Genomic DNA, 16,429 nt, shown 5'->3' with positions numbered 1-16,429 from the left:
ACTGGCCACTAGCTTTTCATCTGTGAAATACTAATCCATTTGACAGATGAGGAAAGGGAGCCCCTGGAACAGGAAGTGACTTGCTAGAGGCCAACAGTAAGCATCAGAGCCCAAAGCACCAGTGACCACGTCATCTAAGAGGGGCTGAGAGGATTCCCACGCTCTACAATGTGGCAAGCTAGGGTGACCCAGGGACTTCCCACGCAGTATGAAGAATGCTTTGCTTATCAGGAAGCTGTCCACAGGGACCGGTTACAGCCTTATGGCCAATTTTAACTGGAGAGGAGATGGTGACAGTGACATCAGAAGAGGAAAAGGAGAGAGAGTGGCTGAAATATGAGTCTGGTTCCCTGTGGTTGGGACGATGAGGAGGATGGACAGAGGTGTCACCTGGTGGGAGCACCCTTGGGCTGTCCATTGGTTCCATCTGTGGCTCAAGAACAGCAGCCAGAGAATGGAAACCCAGATGATGAAAAGCTGTCATAGCACCCTGTGACTCTCCGGGGACATCATGAGGCCTTGTTGCCCCACAAAAGGGCAGGACCAGGTTGGGGAACAGGAGGGGTGCATTGGAAAGCTGGGGTGCTCTGTGCAGGATTTCTTGGAATGTGCCAATGAATGCACATATATACATATACATACACATAGATATATAAATTTTATATTTATATACATATTGGCTATTGTCACTATTCCGTTTTTGTGGCAGAGCACCTCTGTATAAGAAACAATTTGGGAATCACTGGAGATGACATAAATGTTTTATTGTTGTTCCAGGACATTTTAAACATACACAGAAGTAGAGAAAATAGTTAAGTGGAACCCCTAGTACCCAACAGCCAGCTTTAACAATTATCAACTGAGCCAGTCTTGTTTCTTCTGTATCCCCCACTCCACCCCTACTCTTTCAAAGCAAATCCCAAACATCATATCATGTCACCCTGGAAATGCTATTTCAACCATTGCCTGTTGCTAAGGTGAAATCCCGCCCGCCCCCCACCCAATCTGCTATAGAGGAAGTAGGGGTTCTCTATGAGTCTGGCATCTTTTCCTGTCCATGTCCACCCCAGAAAGCCAGTCCAAACTGGGAATTGGCCAGGTGGGACCAGGGCTGCAGGACTGTTCAACCATCCTCACCCCAGCACACGCACATACACATGCACACATTCACACACATGCACATATGCATAAATGCACACATATACACATGTGCATACACAGGCAAGTGTGCACACATATACACATGCACACACGTGCACATATGCACACATGCACCCACATACACATGTCCACACCCGCACATATGCACACACATATGCACACATACACGCACACATGAGACATGCACACATATATGCACACATACACGCACATATGAGACATGCACACATGTATACATGTGCACATATGCATAGATGTAATGCACACGTATGCAACACATGTACACACCTTACACATATGTATGCACACACACACACAACTCCAAAGCAGGACCCCTCTGCTTCTGGGAGCCACAGCAGTGAATGCAAGACAGGGATGGAAGCAGGGGAGTGAGTTCTACCCCTTGTGGCCTCCAGGGTGTCCCTGAGCCTCTCAAGCCTCAGTTTATTGGTGTCTATGTGAGGACGGACTAGTTTCACAGCTCAAAGGCAGGCAGTCCTTCAGTGCTGAGAAATCTTAACCTCAGAGCCAGGCCCTGCCTGCCCAGGGCAGTCCAGACATACCACAGAGGCAGGGGATCCAGGTTTTGTGAAACTGAAGCTGATGGGGTCTGAGGTCCTCTTTACGAAGGATACCAAATTGTCAGAAGCCATCAGGGACCAGGCCTTGGAGCAGCCCAGGCAAGTGAGGGGCCCTAAGGCACCAGCGTGGGCAGCGTCACTGCGTGGAGAGCGGGCTCCTGGACTCATCGCCCGAGGCACCTGACACAAGGGCAGCCTACAAAATGGAGAGAAAAGCCCTTGATGAATGAACTCCCTAAGGCCAGGCTCGGGTTCCTTAGAGACCTGGGGGCACAGCTGCACCCGGCAGGGTCGGGGAGACAGTTTGCAGCGTCTGGGCTTAGGCTGGGGTGGGCGTGTAGCGGGGCTGCGGCAACAGCAAGGCGCGCTGGCGTGCGCCTCTGGGCGTCCTTTTGCGAGGAGGTGATGAGAGACGCACATTGGCTGAGAGAAACTGGAGGGTAGAAGGGGGTCGAGGCAGCGGAACGGACAGGAGAGGAAAGAGCCTTAAGTCCAACAGGACCGAGGAAAATCAAGCGTCCGCACCAAGAGCGAGGGGTCCGTGCCTGACCCCTGGCGGGGAGTCGTGGTACTGCTCGTGGTAGGCGCCCACCGGGGAACGGGGAGCCCCCCCGCCTGCCGCGAACTCTCTGGGCGCCAGCGTCCCCATCTCCCAAATAATGGGTAGGGGCGGGGTGAGGTCATGGTACCCAGGTAGCTGGACAGATGCATTTTATAAGCAACATCAAGTTCATGGAAAAACGTTTCCTACCTGGAAACTCTTAAAGTGTCCTTAACCCTTGACATCTGCTACCACTTGCCTGCGGGAAAACATTAACCTAGAAGACAAAATAACAGGTGCACGTAACACGCAGCAAATGAATTTGAACAGAGTCCCTGGGAATAGCTTATTACACTCTCCGCCATGGACATGGGTACTTGCAGCTGTGATTGGCTATCTGCTTGTAGGAGTAAGGATACCCTCTTTAGCCAGAAAATAAAGTGCCTAGTCCCTCTGACGAGCCTAGATTTCTCAATAGTCCATGACAAAGGGTCCCCGAGTGACCAGGTGTCCAAGTGGGGACCCACATGATTGCTGAGAAACTGTCCTGCCTGCCGCAGGGCTCTGTGATTCCCCAGCTGAGTTTTGGGGGACAGTGGGGAGATGTCAAGGTCAGAGTCAGATGGAACTTCCAGGGGAGGCTTCCGAAAGGGTGGAGGTTGAGATGCAGGGAAAGGGAACTTGTGGAGGGAGTGGTGACAATGAAGATCAGAATTGGGGAACTTTTTTCAAAGCTTAAAAATGAGGCCCAAATCCCAGTCCCGTTTTTTTTTTTTTTTTTTGTCTTTGTGCCTTACTTCTCGTGTGTGTGTCTCCATGAACCCTCCAGGTGCCTTCTCCCTGTCTGTGAAGGACGTCACCACGCAGGGGGAGCTGATCAAGCACTATAAGATCCGTTCCCTGGATGAAGGGGGCTACTACATCTCCCCCCGGATCACCTTCCCCTCGCTCCAGGCCCTGGTGCAGCACTATTCTAGTAAGAGGGGCGTGCAATGGGGGCAGGGACTTGTGCCAAGAGCTCCTGTATCTCTCGCTAAGATTCCCAATTGCGTGAGTCATTGGTGCCACCTTGGGGGATGGAAAGATTGTCCCAAAGTTAGACCTAAGGAGGTGACAACTCTGAGCACCGTGAATTGGTGGCCCTAATTCCCTCTCCTGGCTCAGCAGGGAACCCCTTAGAGAGTAGCAAGCATGTTCAGTCTGAGAGTGAGCAGGTGGATTTTAGAGATAGCACGCCCTGCTTTGTGCAGACAGAGAAAGAGTTGAGTGTATATGCATGTGCAGGCATGTGCACACACCCATGGCTGGGGAGTGAGGGGCCCAGCTAGGAATGATACAGCTCCCAAGGGAGAACCTGGCTGCTCTGGTGACCCCCAGCCTTGCCTTTTCTTCCCTAATGCAGAGAAGGGGGATGGTCTATGCCAGAAGCTGACCCTGCCCTGTGTGAGCCTGGCCCCACAGAACCCCTGGGCCCAGGATGAATGGGAAATCCCCCGGCAGTCTCTCAGGCTGGTCAGGAAACTCGGGTCTGGACAATTTGGCGAAGTCTGGATGGGTGAGTGTGCTCTCCCCCCGTTCCACCCACGCCGCATCCTGAGCCCAGGTTCAGTATTTTCATAGCGTGTCATCCTTCCTCCGGAAGTCTTGAGAGGGAGCGAGGACAGAGGTGAGGATGCCCATTTTACAGAGGAGGCTGTGGAGGTACAGAGCCACGTTGTTACAGCTGGGGTCGCTTATCGTGGTAGTAGAGCAGGAACAGAATTCAGCTCGCCAAGCCCCTAAGTCGCTCCCTCCTTCATTCTCTGCCTGAGGCTGGCTTTGCCATTGAGTTGCAGTGGCGCACTAACTCCCCTTAGCTTTCCATCACCCAGATGGAAACAGGAGGTTAAACGTGATGAGCTATGACATTCCAGAGCCTGAGTGCACACCAAAGGCAGCTGTGGGGCTTTGGCCGGGTCACTGAAGCTCCAGGCCCGGTGTCCTCACATTTCCATTGCTGCTGACACCTGTCCCCCGCCCCGACCACCAGGATATAAAACTCGTGTTCCATTTTATCCCTGGACTGCTCCATGACCGCCCTGACCACCAGGATATAAAACTCGTGTTCCATTTTATCCCTGGACTGCTCCATGAGTCCTCCCTTACCTGGGGTTGATGCCCCGGGCCTTTGGCAGGAGCTGCACCCAGGTCCCTGCCAAGGCCCAGGTCCTCTAGAAACGCGAGTAGAGTTGTCTTTTGCCCTTCAGGGGACTTCATGGAGTGCAGGGAGAGTGTGGAAATACAGGTAGTTTAAGGAGTGGGACAGGACCGCCATGGGGCTCCAGAAGGAGGGAAGGAGGCCCCCACGCCTTGTCCTCCTGCCCTGTGTACCCCCGGCTGTGTGCTCATTTCCACCAAGGAGCCATTGTGTGACAGAAGAGATTCATTATGTAGGGGAGGGGTGGGGGAAGGAGGCAGGTTCCGTGCAGGACAGGACACAGGCCCTGGGTGTGGTGCCAATAGGTGAAATGCCCCCAAGGCAGGGTACATTCCTCCACTGCCTGAGGCCCCGTATAGAAGGGGCCTGGGACACAAGGTAAGCCCCACACAACCATGGCCTCTGGAGCTGCACGTTCCAGCTCTGGCACCTGGAATAGCGTGGCACCTGGGCACTTACCCCGATTTTGGTTAAAGGATCACCTCCGAGCAAGCTCTCTGCCTTCTGAGTGGCTTCTTCACTCCCCCGGCTCAGGTTACTACAAAAACAACATGAAGGTGGCCATTAAGACGCTGAAGGAGGGAACCATGTCTCCAGAAGCATTCCTGGGCGAGGCCAACGTGATGAAGGCCCTGCAGCATGAGCGGCTGGTCCGACTCTACGCTGTGGTCACCAAGGAGCCCATCTACATTGTCACCGAGTACATGGCCAGAGGTGGTGTCCCCTGTAGAGCTGCATCCTCAGAGTGAGGCGGGAGGGCTGGACTTAGCAGGAGGAGGAGGGTCCGCCGCGGTGGGTGCATCAGGCCAGGGGGTCCTGCAGATCTAGGGCATGGCATGATGTGGGGGCAGGGAGGGACAGAGGGAGAGTGAGGGACGGAGGGAGGGGGAGGGATGGAGGGAGGGCGAAGTGGTTCTAACAGAGCCATGTTCTCAGCCCAGGAGCAGTTCAGGCAGCATTTCTGGAGCGGTCCTTCTGTGCCTAGCGCTTTTTGATGCCTGCTGGGAGGGGCTGAGCATTGCAAAGTCAAACGAGCACCAGGCCAGATGTACAGGGACGGTACTAGATCCAGATCTCCTGCTTCCTGGTCATGCAACCATTTACAACTGTGTGAATATTTTACAAGGATGGCCAGAGAGGTTGGGCTTGATGGCCTCCAAGGTCCATGGCATGGCCAAGTTCTTATGGGGCAGTAGGCCTGGGATTGGGCCTCAGCCTTTGACCTTCTCACCCCTCCTATGACCCTGAAGGCACACTGCTCCTGTAGGATCCTAACATGCCCATGTTGATACAGCTCCCTAACAACCGTCACCAAGGGGGCCCTGGTCGGAGGCTGTACTGGGGGCACCTCTAGCCTGCCCCTAGGGCAAGCATCCATCCCTCCCAGCTTTCCGATTCCAGGGGGAGCTGCATTTGTCCCCTGCACCAAATCTGGGGGACAGTTCTCTCCATTCTGGTGCTTTCTTCCTGATGCCTGGTCCTCAGAGGCAGAGGGTATCTGCCAACGGGGATCAAGGGGGCGAGGCCGACATGGGGGGAAAAGACAAGGGGCATGAACCTTCGAGTCAGAACTGGGATTCCACTCCCAGCCTCCCAGCTTTAGGCTGGGTGACTTCAGACAGGTCCCTGCACCTGGCTGAAACCTAACTTCTGGGCAACTGCTGGCATATTGGCTGCTCCCGGGGTGCTGAGGCTAGCATGTTGTAAAGTGGAAGACACAGCAGCAGTAGGTAGATCCTTCCTGATGCACCGAGAGATCTGAGGGCGCAAACTCCCACTTCCCGCCCCCAGTGGGGAGCCGCTCACACCAGGGAGAGGCTGGCACCACCAGGGCTGGGTCACTTTGCAGAAGGGCACTTGCAACTTCTCTTTTCTTAGGCTGCCTGCTGGATTTCCTGAAGACGGATGAAGGGGGCAGATTGTCACTCCCAAGGCTGATTGACATGTCGGCCCAGGTTGGTGAAGTACCAGGTGCAGAAGAGGGGCGGCATGTGTCACCAGCTGCCCACAATGGCTGCTCGTGCCTTACCACCTCATCCACTCTTCAGTCAGCAGGAGAAGTCAGGGGGCACGGAAGGCCAACTTCCTCTAGGCAGATATCTCCAAGGTCACCCACTGCACTTGGATTTGCAAACCCTGGCCACTGTGCCTCCTGCCCCATGCAGCTGTGAGGGAGCCCAGGGAACGGAGCCTTAGACCCAGGCAGCTGTGTTGGAACCAAGCTGTTCTGTTTGAAAGGAATAGAGGGTGAATGGATGTCATGGGAAACACAATGAGTTAGCGAGAGTTCCCTTGAACCCAGCAGGCAAGCGTGTTCTGCTGTGACCTCGTCTCTTCCTTAGATGGTGCCCACAGACATCTCCTGTAGGACATCCCATACCAGGGCCCCTCAGCCTTTGCACAGCCCTGGCGCCGACCCCAGGCTGATGGGCAGGCCTGAGCTACACACAGGTGCCAGGGACATGACTTCTCTGAGCCCTGGAGAACAGCCCCGCTTTCTGACACCAGCGAATTGCGAGTGCTGGACCTCCTTGGCTACCCTGGACTGGTCCTCAGTGTCCCTTACATTCACATGCAGAACCTTCCAGACTCCGTGAGGTGAAGAGCAGAGTGGAGAGGAGGGTTTTAGCCAAGAGCTCTAGCTGGCAGGAAGCACATCTGGTGGCCCGGTTAAAACTGGAACTCTCAGCAGAAAAGTTTCGGTCTGTGGTCAGCCTGTGAGGCACACACGTGTGTGCACACACATGCGCCACCGAGAGGAAACCCTCCCACCCACCACCCACATCAGCCCCCCTCACTCAGCCTTACCCAGTAGCACCGCTGCAGGAACTAATGCCACAACACCTTTTTCCACTGAGGTGGGCAGACAGCCATCTGGGCAGGCTGGTTTCGGAAAATGGGCGCTGGTAACCGGCTTCAAACCCCAGGGCAGCGATAAGCCTGCCCACTGCTGCTTCTTGCCTTCCCCTTCCATCTCTCACCCTCCGCTGTCTCCTATTCAATCCTCACTACACCCGCTTGGGAAATCTTGTGTGACAGAGGGGCAAAGGATGTGAAAAGCCATCTTGGTTTAATACCTGGATGTAGCCACAGAGCTGGGGGTGAGGAGCCAGAAAATCAGAACCTCCCAGAAGGGCAACCTCTAACCATATGCTGACCATGCCAACAGCTCTCCAGCCACACATGTACACAAACACACGCTCACACACACATAAACTCACACACAAACACACAGACTCACACACACAGACACATATAAACTCACATACACAGACTCACACACAAACACACAAACACAAACACACAGACTCACACACAGACACACAGACTCACAAACACAGAGTCACACACACAAGCTCACACACAAACTCACAAACACAAACACACAGACTCACAAACACACACACAAACTCACACACAAACGTACAAACTCACACACACATGAGCAGACACACACCCTGCCCTTCTGGGCTCTTCTTTTCTTACTCCATAGGAAGCAATGCAAAGTCCCACCAGACCTTTCCTCCGAGGCCAGATCTGGCCAACCCCACAAGAACCCTGCAGCCACATTCCCTCAGGCCCCACTTTGCAGCCAGATGGCACTGGTCCCCATGCCCCATGCCTTGCCACCCTTCTGCCTTCTCTGCCCAGGAAGTCTTCAACCCTTCCCACCTGGCAGAATCCTTATCATCATCCATGGCTGAAGTGTAATGTCATTTCTATGATGGTTTCCCTGGACAAGAAACTGCTAGAGAGCCCTTAGCTCAGGTGTTCCCGGAAGCATTGTTCTTGCTAAGCAGAACTGGGTCCTACTCAACATTTTTTAATTTATTTCTGGTACTGCTAATAAATATTAGTTATCAGAATGAGTGCTGTTAGATGCTACCCAGATATATTTAGTAGTCAGTTTTATATTCCCCACAGTCCCATACTAATACGTGTGTATTGATTGAATGGTGTAGCAAAGGGATGGATGGATGGATGCATGCATGCATGCATGCATGCATGGATGGGTGGATGCATGGATTGATGGATGGATGGATGGATGGATGGGTGGATGGATGGATGCATGGATGGATGGATAAATGAATGAATGTGTGAATGGATGGGTAGATGGATGGATGCATGGATGGATGGGTGGATGGATGGAAGGATGCATGGATGGATAGATGGATGGATGGATGCATGGATGGGTGGATGCATGGATGGGTGGATGGATGGATGCATGGATGGATGCGTGGATGGATGGATGGAAGGCTGAATAGTTGGATGGATGGGTGGATGGATGGGTGGATGGATGCATGGATGGATTGATGGGTGGATGGATGGATGGATAGATGGATGGATGCGTGAATGGATGGGTGGATGGATGGATGCATGGATGATGGGTGGATGGATGGAAGGATGCATGGATGGATGCGTGAATGGATGGATGCATGGATGGATGGATGGATTGATGGGTGGATGGATGGGTGGATGCATGGATGGATGTGTGGATGGATGGATGGATGCATGGATGGATGGATGGATGGATAGATGGATAGATGGATGGATGGATAGATGGATAGATGGATGGATGCATGAATGGATGGGTGGATGGATGGATGGATGGGTGGGTGGATGGATGCCTGGATGGATGGATGGGTGAGTGGATGGATGCATGGATGGATGTGTGGATGGATGGGTGGGTGGATGGATGCGTGGATGGGTGGATGGATGGATGTGTGGATGGATGGATGGATGGATGGATGCATGGATGGGTGGATGGATGGATAGACGCATGGATGGGTGGATGGGTGGATGCATGGATGGATGGGTGGATGGATGGATAGATGCACGGATGGGTGGATGGGTAGATGCATGGATGCGTGGATATGTGGATGGGTGGGTGGATGGATGGATGGATGGATGCATAGATGGATGGATGGATGCATGGATGGATGGATGGATTCATAGATAAACCAATGAAATGAAAGCATAAGGAGAAGTGGAATCAATTCTAGTGCTGGCTTCTTGCAGTTGCATGTCTGATAAGGTAAATAGGCTGTCTGCTTTCTGCCTCAGTTTCTTCATCCACTGATTGGGTAAATAAAGCCTTAGTTTCATAGGCTAAAAGGTGCCGAGCAGCACCAGCTGCCATCCCTGGCCCAGGCTAGTGATTGGGGGAGGAGAGACGAGGCTCTTCTTCCTCATGGCCTCTGTCCACCTGGATCTGCCAGTGCTCCCTGGGTGCCCCCACGGGGCAGGTGCTAGGTAAAGTCCTAGGTCACAAATCACCTCGTCTAATGCTTGCCTCAACCCCATGCCCTGGAGACCACATCCCTCACTTTCCAGGTCAGGGCTGTGGCCCCCTGGGGAAGTTAAGCAGCTTGCTGGAGGTCAGCGACTCCAACCGAGGGCTTCCAGCTCCAGGAGCTGTGCTTCCAGCCAGCCAGGGAGAGCTGTCTGTCCCTGCCTCCTGCTCCCCCTCCTTCCTTCCCCTTTCTTCTCTTCTCCCTCCCTCTCCTTTTCTCCTGCCTGTGTTCTTCTATCTTCCTTCTCTGCAGACCCTTGGACACAGCTGTGTGGAGGAAGAACAAGGAGGGGGAGGGGCACAGGTAGCCCCTGTGTCTCTGATGCCCACCTCGCTGCGCTGCCATTCTGGTATTCTAGGAGAGGAGTTTATTCGGCTGAGGAGCAACACAGCCACCTTTCTACTCTGCCCAAGAAGCAGCTCCTTCCCCAGCAGCCCACACGGGCTGTGCAGGGGGCACGGGGTGGGCTCGGTCCTGGCGTGGAGGCCTCCACACTGTCCTTTACCGTGTGCCTGTTGCCTCAGATTGCTGAAGGGATGGCTTACATCGAGCGCATGAATTCCATCCACCGCGACCTGCGGGCGGCCAACATTCTGGTGTCTGAGGCCTTGTGCTGCAAAATTGCTGATTTTGGCTTGGCTCGAATCATCGACAGTGAATACACAGCCCAAGAGGGTAAGCACAGCCCCCAACCACAAGGGAAACCTGGGACCCTATCTTCCCCAGCTCCCCAAAGCCCCCTTTAACTTCTCCCAGCACAGCCCTGAGGGAAGACACATGAGGGCTATACAGTTCTACAACTCTAGATCAGCATTTCCTTCATTTCCCCAAATGTGTTCAGCAGAATGGTAGTGCCCTGAGACCTCCTGTGGAGGAACAACTTTAGGATAAGGTAGGTTTGGAGAAACAGCAGTCCACCTCAGTCACTGCCTTGGAGATTCCCAGTGCATATCAACATATTAAAGGCACTGAGAAGCCCTGCAGCAAAGAAACAGTTTACGTTTGCCTCACCTGGTGCCTCCCAAACTAATTTGAGTTCCAAATACTACTTTTCTTTTTTTGAGATGGAGTCTCTGTCCCCCAGGCTGGAGTGCAGTGGCACAATCTTGGCTCACTGCAAACTCCGCCTCCGGGTTCAAGCAATTCTTCTGCCTCGTCCTCCCAAGTAGTTGGGATTACAGGCGTGTGCCACTACAGCTGGCTAATTTTTGTATGGTTAGTAGAGATGGGGGTTTCACCATGTTGGCCAGGCCGGTCTCGAACTCCTGAACTTAGGTGATCTACCTGCCTTGACCTCCCAAAGTGCTGGGATGACTGGCGTAAGCCACGCCTAAATATGATTTTTATGTAGCACCTATTAACCTTCCACAGAATTAGGCCTTCACAGAGCACACTGTGGGAAACACAGATCTCATGCACGAGCAGCAAACCAACCTGAATTAGGGTCTCCACGGAGCACTCTGTTTTACTCTGTGATGGTAACTGAGGTGGAAATCTACGTCACAAGAGAATCTGAAGCGGTCACACACATTTATCAAGCAAGCAAGCAGTGTCCGATGAGCATACGGGTCAGATGACAAGCAGACAGGATATGGCTTGTTCTCTCGGGAACTTCAGGCTGGCTGGGGAGACCGAGAAATGGAGGCCAGGGGAGGCCGTGAAGGGCCAAGCCCTGAGGTCTGCTCCAAATGCTGACCCGGGTTGCAGCCACTGAGTTGCTTCACAGGGCAGCCGGATGTGAGTCCTTTCTCATAGTGGCCCTCGGAGGTACAAGTGTCACCATTTCCATTTTGTGGGAAGGGACTAACGGAGGCCCGGGCAGGTTTAAATGGCTTGCCCAGGCCATGTTTTTTAAATTAAACAAGGCCCCTGTAAGGTGAAACAGGCCCCCTCCATCCCAGGTGGAAACATGGTGGCTGCCCATTGAGGTCACTTGCTCTCCTTTTAAAGAACCAAAGTGGGTGACCATGTGCTATTGGTGTCCATGTCCTCCTTCTGTGCTTCAGATGCCATGTCTGCACTCACCTGGCCATGTGTCCTGGTGTGTGGTAATGGCTCCCGCCATGCCAGGCCACCCTGCCTTTCGAGGCCCCGCAGTGAGGGCTTGAGGGAAGGACAGCAGGAGCAGGGGTAGGGGTGAGGATGGAGGGTAGGGGCCACCGGCCGTGGTCTCCCAAAGCTGTGCATGGCTTTTCCCGCAGGGGCCAAGTTCCCCATCAAGTGGACAGCCCCGGAAGCCATCCACTTCGGGGTCTTCACCATCAAAGCAGACGTGTGGTCGTTTGGAGTCCTCCTGATGGAAGTTGTCACTTATGGACGGGTACCATACCCAGGTAGGCGGCTCACCCCGCAGTTCTCGTGGCTCCCTGCTTTCCTGGATGGCCCTGGCAGTGGGTCGCCTGTCCTTGGTGCCTGTGGCTGCCCCGTTCTTTTCAGAGTGAGTCCCAGGGCAAAGACGGAGACCCAGGCATGGAATCTGGGGTGGAGCTCTGCCCCCTGCATCACTATTGCTCTGGGCCACAGGGCTGCATCCCCTTCCTCCAGCAGAGGTCAAATGAGTCCCACAAACTGAAATCAAGACAAAGGCGCATCTGAACTCAAGTTTACTCCCAATGGCTTGTTCTCAGCTGAGGACAGGTTGTGCCCACCTTGGCATTGCACCCATAGCGGATCCCCAAAGCCCTATTCTGTATGAGCAGAGTCGCGGACGCCAGCCCCCAGCCCCAATCGAAGAGCTCGGGCCGCTTGGCCCCTGCAGCTGGGCAGGCTCCGGGTCACCTGCTGCTGTGTGCACCTGGCAGCTGCCCATGAGTAATGGGCTTGGTTGTGCCCCAGGTGGTCACAGGTAATCAAGAGAGGGAGGGTCCCATCTGCAGAGGAGCTGCCCCCGCACTCAGGAGAAAAAATCTACAGCCTCATTTCTAGGCGTTCCCCAGGCAATAAAAGTACATAAAGGGCTGTTTAGCGGCTGGGCGGCCAGGCAGCCCACGAAGCTGGAGAGGTGGTCTGGGCCTGTAGGTACTGCTGTCCCCTGCCTGGGCCCACTGTGCCCCGCGGGCCGCTCAGGTCGCCCCACCACCGAGGACCCCCGCCCCTCACCCCCGCTCGCGGTCCCCTCTGCCGCAGGGATGAGCAACTCCGAGGTCATCCGCAACCTGGAGCGCGGCTACCGCATGCCGCGCCCCGAAACCTGCCCGCCGGAGCTGTACCGCGGCGTCATCGCCGAGTGCTGGCGCAGCCGGCCCGAGGAGCGGCCCACCTTCGAGTTCCTGCAGTCGGTGCTGGAGGACTTCTACACGGCCACCGAGCGGCAGTACGAGCTGCAGCCCTAGCCAGCCGCGCCCGCCGGGGCCCCGTGCCCACCTCCGCGCGGCGACCCGACTCCCGTGCCAGCCCAGACGGGCCGCGAAGGCGAGGGGTCGGCTGTGCGCATTTCTCAGACCCGGAAGCCAGCGGGCAGAGGCGGCTTCGCAGGGGGTCCCGGACGGCCTCCGTCACCGACTGTGCGCCCTCCGGCGGCGGACGCGGCCTCTCTGCGCCGCCTCGTTTGTAAAGAGGGCTGTGCCCGTGACCTCGCCCGGTCGCCCGGAGTACTGAGCCCCAGTCAGGCGTTCAGGGCTAGTGAGCCCCTGTCATCACGCAAGGCCCCGTGCCGGGCCCCACCAAGGAGTCGCCGCCGCTGGTCGCGTGCCCGCCGCTGCGCCCTGCAGGGACCCCGCCCTGCCCCGCTGCGGAAGCCAGACTGGGTCCCCCGGCTCCGGCACGGAGGGGCTTTTCCGCAATAAAGTCACGAACGTTCGAGCTTTTCCGTGTCGTTACCTGGGACAAGGTGAACATCGCGTGCGGGACGAGCACCCGGCACAAGCGAGGCCCAGCCTGGGAGTCCCGCGTGGCCCAGGCTCCGGGCGGTCGAGCGCGGCCGGCAGGGGGCGCTGTGGCCTCATAAATCCGTGGCTCGGGCCCGCGCGGGGGCCCTGAGCCGGGGCTGACGCTGGGAGCCGGCGCTTTGGGGACGGCTAGGGTAAGAGCCCAGCTCCCGAGGCTCCGGCTCCGAGTCCTCAGGCCAGGTGCATAAACAAGGATCGGTGACGATGGGGCATAAAAGCGAGGAACGCTGGTGGCTCCCACTGCATGGAGGCTCTTAGCATGTTTTGTTTTCTTTTAATAGACCGATTTTTTTTTTTAGCAGTTAGGTTTACAGAAAGAAAAAAAAGTAGGAAGTAAGTAGACAGTCTCCATATCTCACCCATTTCCCCTATTACTAACATCGCGCAATGAGTGTGTTTGTTAACATTCATGAACCAATACTGATAAAATATCATTAACCGAAGCCCACTTTTTTCATCCAGGTTCTTGCTGCCTGTTGTACATACTGTGGGTGTAGAGAAAAGTGCAGAGACTTGAACCTACCGTTCTGGGTCTCCCACTCGAAAGCCCCCTGGCTCCACCTGTGCATTCCGTTCCTTCCCCTTGAACCCTTGGCACCCAGCTTGTCAGTGTTGACTCCTCTGACTGTGAGAACACCCCGAGGTAGGACTATAGCCACCCCGAGTACAGAGGTGGAAACCAAGGCACAAAGTGCTCACACGCACAGCTCATAGGCAGCAGGCTGGGGGTGTAGCGGGGGGAAGCTGCAGGATGGGAGTGTAGGTTGGGGAAAGCTGCAGGCCTGGGCAGCAGAGGATGAGGGTGGGGCCTTGATGGAAGAACCCCTGGAGAGGAGGCAGTCGCTGCAGGGGTGCTGGGTGAGAGCCACCAGCCCGGAAGGACGCAGTTTACATAGCGTGATCACCTATGGTCTGTGGATTCTCCAGCAGCCTGGGGTGGGAACACCACCATTGCTACCACAAAGCTGTTTCTGCAGATGAGGAAACAGACAGACTCCATGCCACCAGGTTCCTCTCAGCCAGTTCTTGGCCCTCACAGCCCCCACTGGCCGTGGACAAGCACTGGGTGGGAGCACAGCACTTTAGGGAGGAGGTCTGCAAGGGCAGGCAGGGACAGGCCTGGGGCCTCACTGAGGAGCCCAGGGAGACAGGTGTCCAGCAGCTGCTCCAGGATGCTGGAGGTGGAGGAACCTAGAGGTGGAACTCTGTTGTCCCAGACAGTGGGGGCTCCAGAAATTGTGGGGCTTCTGACCTCCTCCAGGACCTGGTCACACCAGGGTGCTGGAAGGAGGAAACTGCCTGACCAAGAACCTGGTGCAAGGGGGCGTGGTTGGTGGGGGTAAACAGGCACATGGGACAACAGGGTCAGTGGGGACTCCTGCCAGTGGGGGCCACTGGGACTCAAGAATGGGAGGGCCAGGCTGACCTGCTGGAGCTCCTGTGGAGTGGGGCTGAGGAGGGAGTTAAGATCACAGGATGAGGAATGAGCCCTTCCTTCCCCTCATGAGCAGGGACCGTAGGCCAGGGAACCACCTCCCAGGCCCCCACAACCCCTCTGAAGTGGCTGCCATGACTCGGGAGCTGTCCTTGAGCTGCAAGGCTTGAGACTGTCTCCTCATCTCCCTGGACCCCACGGTCATCCCCTAAAGATGAAAGAGTCACCCAGTGCTTCACCGACGTCACCTCAGGTTTTTGGTTTAAAATGAAGGCTGGGTGCGGTGGTTCATACCTGTAATCCCAGCACTTTGGGAAGCCAAGGCGGGTGAATCACCTGAAGTCAGGAGTTCGAGACCAGCCTGGCCAACATGGTGAAACCCTGTCTCTACTAAAAATACAACAATTAGCTGGGTATGGTGACAGGTGCCTGTCATCCCAGCTACTTAGGAAGCTGAGGCAGGAGAATCTCTTGAACCTGGGAGGCGGAGGTTGCGGTAAACTGAGATCATGCCATTGCACTCCAGCCTGGGCGACAAGAGCGAAACTCAGTCTCAAAAAACAAAAATAAAAATAAATAATAAAATAAAATGCAAGTCCTTCAGCCTCTCCCTCTCCCACGGAGATTCTGATTCAGTGGGTTGAAGTCTGGATCTGGAAATGCCCTCTTTTATAAGCACCCTGAGTGATTCCCGTGCAAGCATTTCCAGCTTGGACCAGCAGCTCTTAGCCCTGGCTACTCACTAGGATCACCTGGGATAGAAGGGGTGGGGCAGCATATTAAAAAGTCCCAGTGCCAGGGTTCCAGGTGAGCATACTTTATCCAGGGCCTCCACATACTTTAAACACCTCAGCTGGTGCTCATGTCTATCCTGGACTGGGAACCACTGGGCATGGCTGTGTGAGCTTGGAAGTGCTGCATCCCAGCAGGGCTGGCTCCAAGCACCTGGGGGCCAGGCTGATGTTCAGGTCCTGAAACTGCAGGACCGGCAGATGCCTGTGGCTTTTTCCAGCTCTGGCATGCAAGTGACAACCTGCGGAAATTCGAAAAGAAACTCAGAAGACCAGCACATTCTCCAAGGCATGTTCTCAGGCAAAGTGGACAACCGTCTTTCCTCCGGCTTGGTTTTCCTGGGAAAGGTGAGGCTGGGAAGTAGCTTGAAGGACGAGGGAGAGTTTCTCCCCTAGGGGGCGCACTTGCTTGAGGGGTACCCGGAGCTGAACCCGTGTCCTGGTGTGTTCTGGTTCCCCACATGAACATGTCTATAAAGGATGAGGAGCCCAGTCAATTCCCAGCCAGAAAGTGAAATGTGAGAGTGTGTGGGGGAAGAGAG

At 55.2% G+C, this 16,429-nt stretch overlaps 1 protein-coding gene and 1 long non-coding RNA gene across 4 annotated transcripts in view; one reads left to right on the top strand and one right to left on the bottom strand.

Moving 5' to 3' along the window:
• BLK (BLK proto-oncogene, Src family tyrosine kinase) overlaps positions 1-13,547 on the top strand; it is a 76,560-nt gene extending 63,013 nt beyond the window's left edge. For 2 of the 3 annotated variants that reach the window (XM_017883703.1, XM_017883704.1), the window contains exons 7-12: positions 3,113-3,259; positions 3,686-3,838; positions 5,015-5,194; positions 6,359-6,435; positions 10,299-10,449; positions 11,976-12,859. In XM_017883703.1, the coding sequence (XP_017739192.1) occupies positions 3,113-3,259; positions 3,686-3,838; positions 5,015-5,194; positions 6,359-6,435; positions 10,299-10,449; positions 11,976-12,346 (1,079 nt within the window). In that variant the 3' untranslated portion in view covers positions 12,347-12,859. Of the gene's footprint in view, positions 1-3,112; positions 3,260-3,685; positions 3,839-5,014; positions 5,195-6,358; positions 6,436-10,298; positions 10,450-11,975; positions 12,860-12,900 lie in introns of those variants that run through there. The other variant, XM_017883705.1, reaches the window with a different exon arrangement.
• Positions 1,342-11,963, bottom strand: LOC108536706 (uncharacterized). The gene is made up of 4 exons (XR_001887598.1): positions 11,209-11,963; positions 4,940-5,018; positions 2,494-2,560; positions 1,342-1,938 (listed from the first exon to the last, which is right to left on the bottom strand). It is a non-coding gene; the product is annotated as an uncharacterized LOC108536706 (long non-coding RNA).
• Positions 13,548-16,429: the final 2,882 nt, after the last annotated feature.

Source organism: Rhinopithecus bieti, unplaced genomic scaffold (genome assembly GCF_001698545.2).
Source record: "Rhinopithecus bieti isolate Rb0 unplaced genomic scaffold, ASM169854v2 scaffold_13857, whole genome shotgun sequence".
Lineage (NCBI taxonomy): Eukaryota > Metazoa > Chordata > Mammalia > Primates > Cercopithecidae > Rhinopithecus > Rhinopithecus bieti.
The sequence above is the reverse complement of the archived record's forward strand: the minus strand, read 5'-3'. Positions and strand labels throughout refer to the sequence as shown.